Below are 12197 nucleotides of genomic sequence, written 5' to 3' on the forward strand. Positions count from 1 at the left end.
CCTGGTTGGGGGTCAGTGGTTTTTACCCGTTCAGGGATTGTTACCTGGTTGGGGGTCTGTGGTTTTTACCCAGTCAGGGGACTGTTACCTGGTTGGGGGGCAGTGGTTTTTACCCCGTCAGGGACTGTTACCTGGTAGGGGGTCTGTGGTTTTTACCCAGTCAGGGGACTGTTACCTGGTTGGGGGTCAGTGGTTTTTACCCCGTCAGGGACTGTTACCTGGTAGGGGGTCTGTGGTTTTTACCCAGTCAGGGGACTGTTACCTGGTTGGGGGTCAGTGGTTTTTACCCCGTCAGGGACTGTTACCTGGTTGGGGGGCAGTGGTTTTTACCCGTTCAGGGATTGTTACCTGGTTGGGGGTCAGTGGTTTTTACTCCGTCAGGGACTGTTACCTGGTTGGGGGTCTGTGGTTTTTACCCGGTCAGGGATTGTTACCTGGTAGGGGGTCAGTGGTCTTTACCCCATCAGGGACTGTTACCTGGTAGGGGGGCAGTGGTTTTTACCCGTTCAGGGATTGTTACCTGGTTGGGGGTCAGTGGTTTTTACCCGGTCAGGAACTGTTACCTGGTTGGGGGGCAGTGGTTTTTACCCGTTCAGGGATTGTTACCTGGTTGGGGGTCTGTGGTTTTTACCCGGTCAGGAACTGTTACCTGGTTTGGGGGCAGGGGTTTTTACCCAGTCGGTGGTTGTAACTCGGTCAGGGGACTGTTAACCCGTCAGGGACTGTTACCTGGTTGGGGGTCTGTGGTTTTTACCCGGTCAGGGGGCTGTTACCTGGTTAGGGGTCGGTGGTGTTTACCCGGTCAGGGGGCTGTTACCTAGTTGGGGGTCTTGTGGTTGTTACCCGGTCAGGGGACTTGTACCTGGTTGGTGGTCTTTGGTTTTTACCCGGTCAGTGGTTTTTACCCGGTCAGGGTTTTTTACCCCGTCGGGGGCTGTTACCTGGGTTGTCAACACCGGTCTGGATGACGTCGTCCAGGGTGAACCCGCTGGGCGTCTCCTTGTCCCGCAGGTTGGCGTACATTTCGGGCGTGAGCACCTTGGCCATGTGGTTGTTGTGCTGGCTGAGGTCGGGGTACTCCTGCTCCGCCGAGTAGTTCATCTTCAGCTTGTTGTGGGTGTTTCCGAAAGGCATGATGTCGTCCGGCTGCTCACCTGGGGACAGGTAGTCATCATCATCAGTCAGAGACTGAAGGCGGCGTTTGATGGACTAAACATGCGATTAGGGGGGTCTGAGAAGACTTGGACCCTCCAAAAGAGGCGGAAACAGAAGTTCAGCAGGTCTTTCTTTCCTGTAACTGTTTAAAGATATTTCTGAATGTTGAAGTACAATTTCAGACGTCCCTAACATGGACCGCACCCTCCCCCGGCGGTCAGCGCCACCGGCTGATGGGTAACGTCAGCGCCCATTAGCATCAGATGTTAGCGAGCTGACTGTTACCTCTGTAAGATGATTGGCTGCTTGGGTGGGGTCGCTGTTTCCAGTAAGCAGCTGGACCTCCGGAGGTTTACCTGCCCAGGTCCAGGTGTGTTGTTTCAAAGGTCTGACCGCTGCTCTAGTAAACGAGGACGGAAACGGTCGGCGAGCGTCCTGCGCGCTGTTCGCTAGCTGAAGGTGAAACCACGAGCGGCTGCAGGACAGGAAGTGGGCGGAGTCAGATATTCTGTTACTGCAGCAACACGTTCACTGTGAGCTTTACCTGAAATTCACCGCGAGGACAGCTGGTGACACAGCGACTCTGGTTCTCCAAGTTCACATCCAGGTTTTCCAGAAACAGCTTAATGTGTTTTTAACATCCGGGAATCTGGCTGCTACTTTTGATCAGCTGCTCTGTGATTGGCCTGGAGCGAGGGCCAAATGTCCTGTACTGAGGAGGACCCGGTTCCCCTGAACGGATCAGAACAGCTGTTGGATCTGTAACCAGTGTTACTTCCTGTCCTCTGAGATGTTTGGGGACAAATAAAGTTTCTTATCTAAAATAAAAACTTTAAGGATCGATTGTTTATAACAGGTGAGCTGTCAGAGGGAAGTACTGCACTGCAGTAAAAGTACCTCTAACGTGTACTCAGGTCCTTCCTCCTCCATCAAAACGTTTCGAATGAAAACTGATTTAAATCAGAATTCGGCTCGGCTCGGCTCGTCTCGGATGAGGAAAGCCTTGAGGGGACCTGCAGAGTGTAAACCGGGACTCGGAGCTGCGGGAGGCCGGAGTGACGCAGCAGCAGGCCGGTTTAACCCTTCACCGCGCGGCCGCCGCACCTCGCGATGCCCGGTCACCTTCAGCACGACCGAATCTGCCGAACCAAACCGGGTTCTGGTGGTGAAACCGACACACGAACCGGGTCTCCACCGGCAGATCATCTGCCTCTTTATGATGGCTGAGGCGGAACACCGGGTCCGGGATTATCCCGCTAAAACACAATAAAATATTCAATACAGACCTGAGCATGCGCAGTGGGTCAGAGCCCTTAATGACGCTGAAAACCAATAATAGCGATAATCAGAGGCGCGCGCTCAGCTGATTACCGGAGTTACGGTGGATTTATTTATTCACGAGACCTTTTGTTGGTACCGGTTCACAGATTAATGCGGATCATTAAGATGCTGCAGGTTCGGGTCCAAGGAGACTGCGCAACACCTGCAGACCGGGACGGACCGCAAGGTCGTTGGGATGCGGAGAGAGAGGCGGAGAGAGGGGGGGGGGGGGGGCTGTCTGCAGGTCTACCGTTACAGCCCGGTCCGTCTGCTCCTTTGTTCCGTGAACACACCGTCTGTTCACCGCAGAGCGCGCGCACTCTCCCGCATGTTAAACTGATCCTGGTGAACTCATTGATCAACTGCGTTGTGATTGGTCAGCATTAGAGGTGTTCCTACCTGTCGGTTCAGTCTGCTGGGATGTGGTCTGAAGCGGATCCGGCTCTGCTGCTGAGGATTACAGCGCGTCTCAGATTTTTATACCCCCCCACCCCCCCTCCCTGCTCCTCATTGGCTCCTCATTGGCTCCTCATTGGCTCCTATTTACAGTCCATTCATTCCATTGGACAGAGCCTGCTGACGGTCACGTGATCTCTCTCTCTCCCCTCTCTCTCTCTGCAGGTTCAGATCTGCCGCAGTGCCTCTGAGCAGCGCTGCGTTCACGGACTGTAATCACTGCGGGACAGTCCAGCGTCTGTGGTGAGTTCACTGTCTGTAATCACTGCGTCCGTGGTGAGTTCACGGTCTGTAACCACAGCATCCGTGGTGAGTTCACTGTCTGTAACCACAGCGTCTGTGGTGAGTTCACTGTCTGTAATCACTGCGTCCGTGGTGAGTTCACGGTCTGTAATCACTGCGGGACAGTCCAGCATCTGTGGTGAGTTCACGGTCTGTAACCACAGCATCCGTGGTGAGTTCACTGTCTGTAACCACAGCGTCTGTGGTGAGTTCACTGTCTGTAATCACTGTGTCCGTGGTGAGGTCACTGTCTGTAATCACTGCGGGACAGTCCAGCATCTGTGGTGAGTTCACTGTCTGTAATCACTGCGTCCGTGGTGAGTTCACGGTCTGTAACCACAGCATCCGTGGTGAGTTCACTGTCTGTAACCACAGCGTCTGTGGTGAGTTCACTGTCTGTAATCACTGCGTCCGTGGTGAGTTCACGGTCTGTAATCACTGCGGGACAGTCCAGCATCTGTGGTGAGTTCACGGTCTGTAACCACAGCATCCGTGGTGAGTTCACTGTCTGTAACCACAGCGTCTGTGGTGAGTTCACTGTCTGTAATCACTGTGTCCGTGGTGAGGTCACTGTCTGTAATCACTGCGTCCGTGGTGAGTTCACGGTCTGTAATCACTGCGGGACAGTCCAGCATCTGTGGTGAGTTCACTGTCTGTAATCACTGCGTCTGTGGTGAGTTCACTGTCTGTAATAACAGCGTCTGTGGTGAGTTCACTGTCTGTAATCACTGCATCTGTGGTGAGTTCACGGTCTGTAATCACAGCGTCTGTGGTGAGTTCACGGTCTGTAATCACTGCGGGACAGTCCAGCATCTGTGGTGTGTTCACTGTCTGTAACCACAGCGTCTGTGGTGAGATCACTGTCTGTAACCACAGCGTCTGTGGTGAGTTCACTGTCTGTAATCACTGCGTCTGTGGTGAGTTCACTGTCTGTAATCACTGCGGGACAGTCCAGCATCTGTGGTGAGTTCACTGTCTGTAATCACTGCGTCTGTGGTGAGTTCACTGTCTGTAAGCAAAGCGTCTGTGGTGAGTTCACGGTCTGTAATCACTGCGTCTGTGGTGAGTTCACTGTCTGTAACCACAGCGTCTGTGGTGAGTTCACTGTCTGTAATCACTGCGTCTGTGGTGAGTTCACTGTCTGTAATCACTGCGTCTGTGGTGAGTTCACTGTCTGTAACTACAGCGTCTGTGGTGAGTTCACTGTCTGTAATCACAGCGTCTGTGGTGAGTTCACTGTCTGTAACTACAGCGTCTGTGGTGTGTTCACGGTCTGTAACCACAGCGTCTGTGGTGAGTTCACTGTCTGTAACTACAGCGTCTGTGGTGAGTTCACTGTCTGTAATCACTGCGTCTGTGGTGAGTTCACTGTCTGTAATAACAGCGTCTGTGGTGAGTTCACTGTCTGTAACTACAGCGTCTGTGGTGAGTTCACTGTCTGTAATCACTGCGTCTGTGGTGAGTTCACTGTCTGTAACTACAGCGTCTGTGGTGAGTTCACTGTCTATAATCACTGCGTCTGTGGTGAGTTCACTGTCTGTAATAACAGCGTCTGTGGTGAGTTCACTGTCTGTAACCACAGCATCTGTGGTGAGTTCACTGTCTGTAACTACAGCGTCTGTGGTGAGTTCACTGTCTATAATCACTGCGTCTGTGGTGAGTTCACTGTCTGTAATAACAGCGTCTGTGGTGAGTTCACTGTCTGTAACCACAGCATCTGTGGTGAGTTCACTGTCTGTAACTACAGCGTCTGTGGTGAGTTCACTGTCTATAATAACAGCGTCTGTGGTGAGTTCCTTGTCTGTAATTACTGCGGGACAGTCCAGCATCTGTGGTGAGTTCACTGTCTATAATCACTGCGTCTGTGGTGAGTTCACTGTCTGTAATAACAGCGTCTGTGGTGTGTTCACTGTCTGTAACCACAGCATCTGTGGTGAGTTCACTGTCTGTAACCACAGCAGGACAGTCCAGCATCTGTGTTGAGTTCAGTGTCTGTAACCACAGCAGGACAGTCCAGTGTGTCCAGATTACGGCTGAGCCCTGAACTCTCTTTAGATATAAATGTGTGCAGGCAGTACAGTACCTTTGTTTTCAGCGTGGGACATTTGTACGCTGCAGAGGTCTCACATGATGTTGTAGAAAAGTATAAGGCCGAGCCTCACATGGGGGGGGGTGACGAAGCAGTTTCTCCTGCAGCTTTAAATTATTAATCAGCTACAGGAGGCTGTGCGTGTGCGTGGGGAATATAAAACCATCTCAGATTAACACCTGACGTGTTTTTTATTTCCAGCAGTGAAGCTCTCTACCGTCGTGGTTTTGACCTCCGTCAGGGTCGAGTGGTGGCAGTGAGCTTTACTGTCCCTCCCGCGGTGCCGTACCGGACTGAAGGTCAGTGAGGTGGTGCCGCAGCGGGTTTCGTCCTGCGAAGCTGCAGATTACATAATCTGATTCCTGCTGGATTAAAGCTCTCAGCTCTCCCAGAGGAAGTTCCCTCCTGAAGCTCCTCCGCCTGCTAAAACCATTGAAGAGTATTTCTGTTTTATTTATTGTGCAGTTTTCCCCAGAAAACAAAGGGTTGATCAGCCAACAGGCGAAACATTGGACCCTCGCACACTTTTAGAAACAATCTGTTAAATGGAAAATTAAATACAGAAGAAAATCTAGTTTCAGATTTTATACATGAATGTATTTGTCATATTGTTTTGGTGCATTTATTGATTTATTTCCTTATTTAGATCTAATGTGATCCATGAAACCTAAATGATCTGATGGGATCTACTGGATCATATGTAGTTTTACTGAAAGTACTGGAACCAGTGGAACCTCCAGACATCTACTGAACTCTAAAGCAATCTACCGGGCTAGAAAGAGACCTATCAGGATCCACTAAGGCCCAAAGAGATCAGGTTCAGACAAAATACAACTCAGTATCTTCAAAGGTCCAGAGTTTAATATTTAATACCCAGAACCTGGTTCTCAGTGAAGCATAAAGACCTTCCATAGTGAGCCGTCATGTTTTTATTACTGAACGTGAATATATATATGAAACGTTTCTACACACACCGCCATGTTTCTACAGGAGCCCAAATGGACAAACTGCCCTGCAGAGCGCGTTGGATATGTACAAAGAAGAAGTCGTCATAGTACTTTAATTTCAGAGTAATAAGTAAATCGTAAAGTTCGTGTGCTTTGGAAAACAAAGATGTTAAAAAGTAATTCACTGACAGGATGAAGCGCTCAGACGCTCTTTTGTTCTCCTAATGAACAATAAAGTTTTCTCGTTCAGGAAGTCGAACAGACCAGCTGGAGAATGAATAACCTGTCTGCTGACACAGTTCCTACGATGATGGCGAGACATCAACACACAAACCTGCAGGAGGACTCGGATCTGGGTCAGGCCCTGCCCCCCTCGCCCTGCTCATTTACATATGAAATGAGTTCACTAGTGAGACACTGGGCTCTTTGTTGGTGAGGGGACACAGACCCCCGGCCCCTGAGACTCTGGGGTTCCTAACTTTACATAGAAATGTTAGTGGCGTTTGTTGTTTGTCCCACAGAGTCATGTGTTGATGCTGCACGCCGAGGGGCATGACGTCCATCTCCATGGTAACTGCTACCCGCTGTTCCCGTCAGGGCGGTCTGACAGAGCACAAACGCCACCTGAATCAGCCGAGACTCTCCCTTTAATCAGATCTATAAAACACCGCTCATCAGTCTCTGCAGACATTTTACTCATGCAGTAAAAGTATACTCATGCATACTTGTGTACTTGTACTTCAGTAAAGGATCAGATTCCTTCGTGTTTCATCATGATCCCCAAAACTCTGCACCTTTTAGATTTAGAGTAAAACCTCATTTTATATAACAGTTATTAAACCAATCAGGAACCTCCGGCTGCCTTAAACCTGCGTCCTCTCTAGCAGCCAGCAGGGGGCGACTCCAACGGCTGCAGAAAGAAAATGTTTCTACTTGTCAGCTGATTTATTCCCTCAGTAAACACTTTCCTGATGAGTTTATGGTCTCAGTCTCTAGTTTCAAGTCTTCTTCAACACAGCATGATGTTCATTTAGTAAATTATGGTCCCATTTAGAGGAACAGAGACCAGGAAGCAGGGGAGGCTTTAGGGCGGGGCTACAAGATGATTGACAGGTCGCTACCATGGCGACCTGTCAATCAGGATAGAGGCGACTCGTATCCGCTGCTCTGTGAACATTTAACCAGCACAGCTGACAAAGCTCATCAGGAGTCGGCTGTTTATTTTCAGTATTTACGTTTAGTTTTAAGCCTGTTTGTCGCTAGCTAAAATGAGCATCCCAGCTAATATCACAGCTAATGTGAACTACAGATGCACCTTGCTAACCAGCTAGCTAGCTCCACCCTCTCGTCCAAATATGGTCCCATCTGGTTCAAAACAACCAAGATGGCAACAGCCAAAAAGGCTTCAAAACAGTAGTCCACAACCCAACAGGGGACTTCACGGAGGCCACGCCCACTTCCTTTACACAGCCTGTGTATTCAGCACACACACTCAGGTGGATTTGAACTTGTCGACAGTAGCAGGACGAGCTGATGCAGACGGTCAGGTGCTGAGAGCTGAATACAAACCAGATGCTCCTCCCCTCCCCCACCTGCCCCCCCAACTCCCTTCCCCCATCCTCCATCAGCCCGACTCAGCACTCCCCTCCTGCTGTCTGTCATTTATTCATGACCTCACAGAGAGAGGAGCGGGGGGGGGGGGGGGGGGGAAGAGGGGTAGGTGAGAGGAGGAAGAGGGGAGAGAAGAGGAGGAGGAAGACGACAGGAGGAGGAGGGGAGAAGAGGGGGAGGGGAGAGGAGGAAGAGGGGAGAGAAGAGGAGGAGGAAGACGACAGGAGGAGGAGGGGAGAAGAGGGGGAGGGGAGAGGAGGAAGAGGGGAGAGAAGAGGAGGAGGAAGACGACAGGAGGAGGAGGGGAGAAGAGGCGGAGGGGAGAGGAGGAAGAGGGGAGAGAAGAGGAGGAGGAAGACGACAGGAGGAGGAGGGGAGAAGAGGAGGGGGAAGAGGAGGAGGAGAGGATGGGGAGGAGAAGGGGAGGGGGGAGAGAATGGGGTGGAGGAGAGGATGGGGAGGGGTAAGTATTTCAATCAGCGCTGGAAACCTTGTATCTCCACACTTACGGGATTCTCAGCTGACAGCAGCAGTGACGGGACCTCACCCTACTCCTGCCTGCAGCCAACCATGGCCCTCCTCAGACGGCTGCTCCTCCTATTGGCTGAGCATGTCAATTGAGCGAAACAATACACTGTAGTCCTGTTACTGTAGTACTGTTACTGTACTCCTGTTACTGTAGTACTGTTACTGTGGTCCTGTTACTGTACTCCTGTTACTGTACTCCTGTTACTGTGGTCCTGTTACTGTACTCCTGTTACTGTAGTACTGTTACTGTAGTCCTGTTACTGTGGTCCTGTTACTGTACTCCTGTTACTGTACTCCTGTTACTGTGGTCCTGTTACTGTACTCCTGTTACTGTAGTACTGTTACTGTGGTCCTGTTACTGTACTCCTGTTACTGTACTCCTGTTACTGTAGTACTGTTACTGTAGTCCTGTTACTGTACTCCTGTTACTGTGGTCCTGTTACTGTACTCCTGTTACTGTAGTACTGTTACTGTAGTACTGTTACTGTGGTCCTGTTACTGTACTCCTGTTACTGTAGTACTGTTACTGTGGTCCTGTTACTGTAGTACTGTTACTGTACTCCTGTTACTGTAGTACTGTTACTGTAGTACTGTTACTGTGGTCCTGTTACTGTACTCCTGTTACTGTACTCCTGTTACTGTGGTCCTGTTACTGTACTCCTGTTACTGTAGTACTGTTACTGTGGTCCTGTTACTGTACTCCTGTTACTGTACTCCTGTTACTGTAGTACTGTTACTGTGGTCCTGTTACTGTACTCCTGTTACTGTGGTCCTGTTACTGTACTCCTGTTACTGTAGTACTGTTACTGTAGTACTGTTACTGTGGTCCTGTTACTGTACTCCTGTTACTGTAGTACTGTTACTGTGGTCCTGTTACTGTACTCCTGTTACTGTAGTACTGTTACTGTACTCCTGTTACTGTACTCCTGTTACTGTGGTCCTGTTACTGTAGTCCTGTTACTGTGGTCCTGTTACTGTACTCCTGTTACTGTAGTACTGTTACTGTAGTCCTGTTACTGTACTCCTGTTACTGTGGTCCTGTTACTGTACTCCTGTTACTGTAGTACTGTTACTGTACTCCTGTTACTGTAGTACTGTTACTGTGGTCCTGTTACTGTACTCCTGTTACTGTGGTCCTGTTACTGTACTCCTGTTACTGTAGTACTGTTACTGTACTCCTGTTACTGTACTCCTGTTACTGTAGTCCTGTTACTGTAGTACTGTTACTTTAGTCCTGTTACTGTAGTCCTGTTACTGTAGTCCTGTTACTGTACTCCTGTTACTCTAGTCCTGTTACTGTGGTCCTGTTACTGTAGTCCTGTTACTGTGGTCCTGTTACTGTAGTCCTGTTACTGTAGTCCTGTTACTGTGGTCCTGTTACTGTAGTCCTGTTACTGTGGTCCTGTTACTGTGGTCCTGTTACTCTAGTCCTGTTACTGTAGTCCTGTTACTGTAGTCCTGTTACTGTGGTCCTGTTACTGTGGTCCTGTTACTCTAGTCCTGTTACTGTGGTCCTGTTACTGTGGTCCTGTTACTGTAGTCCTGTTACTGTAGTCCTGTTACTGTAGTACTGTAGTCCTGTTACTGTAGTCCTGTTACTGTGGTCCTGTTACTGTAGTACTGTTACTGTAGTCCTGTTACTGTGGTCCTGTTACTGTAGTCCTGTTACTGTAGTACTGTAGTCCTGTTACTGTAGTCCTGTTACTCTAGTCCTGTTACTGTGGTCCTGTTACTGTGGTCCTGTTACTGTAGTCCTGTTACTGTAGTCCTGTTACTGTAGTACTGTAGTCCTGTTACTGTAGTCCTGTTACTGTGGTCCTGTTACTGTAGTCCTGTTACTGTGGTCCTGTTACTGTAGTACTGTTACTGTAGTCCTATTACTGTGGTCCTGTTACTGTAGTCCTGTTACTGTAGTACTGTAGTACTGTTACTGTGGTCCTGTTACTGTAGTCCTGTTACTGTAGTACTGTAGTACTGTTACTGTAGTCCTGTTACTGTGGTCCTGTTACTGTAGTCCTGTTACTGTAGTCCAGTTACTGTAGTACTGTAGTCCTGTTACTGTAGTCCTGTTACTGTGGTCCTGTTACTGTAGTCCTGTTACTGTACTCCTGTTACTGTAGTCCTGTTACTGTAGTCCTGTTACTGTGGTCCTGTTACTGTACTCCTGTTACTGTAGTCCTGTTACTGTAGTACTGTTACTCTAGTCTACTCTAGTCCTGTTACTGTGGTCCTGTTACTGTGGTCCTGTTACTGTAGTCCTGTTACTCTGGTCCTGTTACTCTGGTCCTGTTACTGTGGTCCTGTTACTGTGGTCCTGTTACTGTAGTCCTGTTACTGTAGTCCTGTTACTGTAGTACTGTAGTCCTGTTACTGTAGTCCTGTTACTGTGGTCCTGTTACTGTAGTCCTGTTACTGTGGTCCTGTTACTGTAGTACTGTTACTGTAGTCCTGTTACTGTGGTCCTGTTACTGTAGTCCTGTTACTGTAGTACTGTAGTACTGTTACTGTAGTCCTGTTACTGTGGTCCTGTTACTGTAGTCCTGTTACTGTAGTACTGTAGTACTGTTACTGTAGTCCTGTTACTGTGGTCCTGTTACTGTACTCCTGTTACTGTAGTCCTGTTACTGTAGTACTGTAGTCCTGTTACTGTAGTCCTGTTACTGTGGTCCTGTTACTGTAGTCCTGTTACTTTAGTACTGTAGTCCTGTTACTGTGGTCCTGTTACTGTAGTCCTGTTACTGTGGTCCTGTTACTGTAGTCCTGTTACTGTAGTCCTGTTACTGTGGTCCTGTTACTGTGGTCCTGTTACTGTGGTCCTGTTACTGTAGTCCTGTTACTGTGGTCCTGTTACTGTGGTACTGTTACTGTGGTCCTGTTACTGTAGTCCTGTTACTGTGGTCCTGTTACTGTAGTACTGTAGTACTGTTACTGTGGTCCTGTTACTGTAGTCCTGTTACTGTGGTCCTGTTACTGTAGTCCTGTTACTGTAGTCCTGTTACTGTGGTCCTGTTACTGTGGTCCTGTTACTGTAGTCCTGTTACTGTAGTCCTGTTACTGTGGTACTGTTACTGTGGTCCTGTTACTGTAGTCCTGTTACTGTGGTCCTGTTACTGTGGTCCTGTTACTGTAGTCCTGTTACTGTGGTCCTGTTACTCTAGTCCTGTTACTGTGGTCCTGTTACTGTGGTCCTGTTACTGTAGTACTGTAGTACTGTTACTGTGGTCCTGTTACTGTGGTCCTGTTACTGTAGTACTGTAGTACTGTTACTGTGGTCCTGTTACTGTGGTCCTGTTACTGTGGTCCTGTTACTGTAGTCCTGTTACTGTGGTCCTGTTACTGTAGTCCTGTTACTGTAGTACTGTTACTGTGGTCCTGTTACTGTAGTACTGTTACTGTGGTCCTGTTACTGTGGTACTGTTACTGTAGTACTGTGGTGTATTTGAACAGTGGTATTCTGCCTCAGTGCCGTGTATCTGTGTAGTAAATACTAGTCGGTGTACCCCCAGTGGGATGTGGGCCCTCAGGGGCCCCTCAGGTGCAGAGGCTCTGAGTCGTGGATCTGAATGTTAAATAAAGTTTTTGTCTTTGAACAAAGCCTGCTGGCAGCATGGACACGCAGCGTTCACTGTCTGCTCGTTCATCTGGACGCTGGGCCTCTCTCCCCAGACTGGTTACCAGGCAACCAGCAGCCGGAGGCCATGAGTGCTTTGTTCCCGCGGAGACAGAAAGAAGGGAGTGAAAGGTTTCCGGCCGCCATGACAGATGGTGCGTTCATGATCGCCGGAGCGTTTAAACTTCAGTTCCCTGAT

At 49.2% G+C, this 12197-nt stretch overlaps 1 protein-coding gene across 1 annotated transcript in view; it reads right to left on the reverse strand.

Annotated features, from left to right (window-relative positions):
* LOC119909068 (creatine kinase B-type-like) overlaps nt 1-2954 on the reverse strand; it is an 8384-nt gene extending 5430 nt beyond the window's left edge. The window contains exons 1-2 of the mRNA XM_038727120.1: nt 2875-2954; nt 942-1154 (exon numbers count right to left, since the gene is read on the reverse strand). Coding sequence (XP_038583048.1) covers nt 942-1134 — 193 coding nt within the window. The 5' untranslated portion in view covers nt 1135-1154; nt 2875-2954. The remainder of the gene's footprint in view (nt 1-941; nt 1155-2874) is intronic.
* Nucleotides 2955-12197: the final 9243 nt, after the last annotated feature.

This window comes from Micropterus salmoides, unplaced genomic scaffold (genome assembly GCF_014851395.1).
Source record: "Micropterus salmoides isolate LMB-PRFRI ecotype aquatic unplaced genomic scaffold, ASM1485139v1 Ms_hic_scaffold_18, whole genome shotgun sequence".
Taxonomy (NCBI): domain Eukaryota; kingdom Metazoa; phylum Chordata; class Actinopteri; order Centrarchiformes; family Centrarchidae; genus Micropterus; species Micropterus salmoides.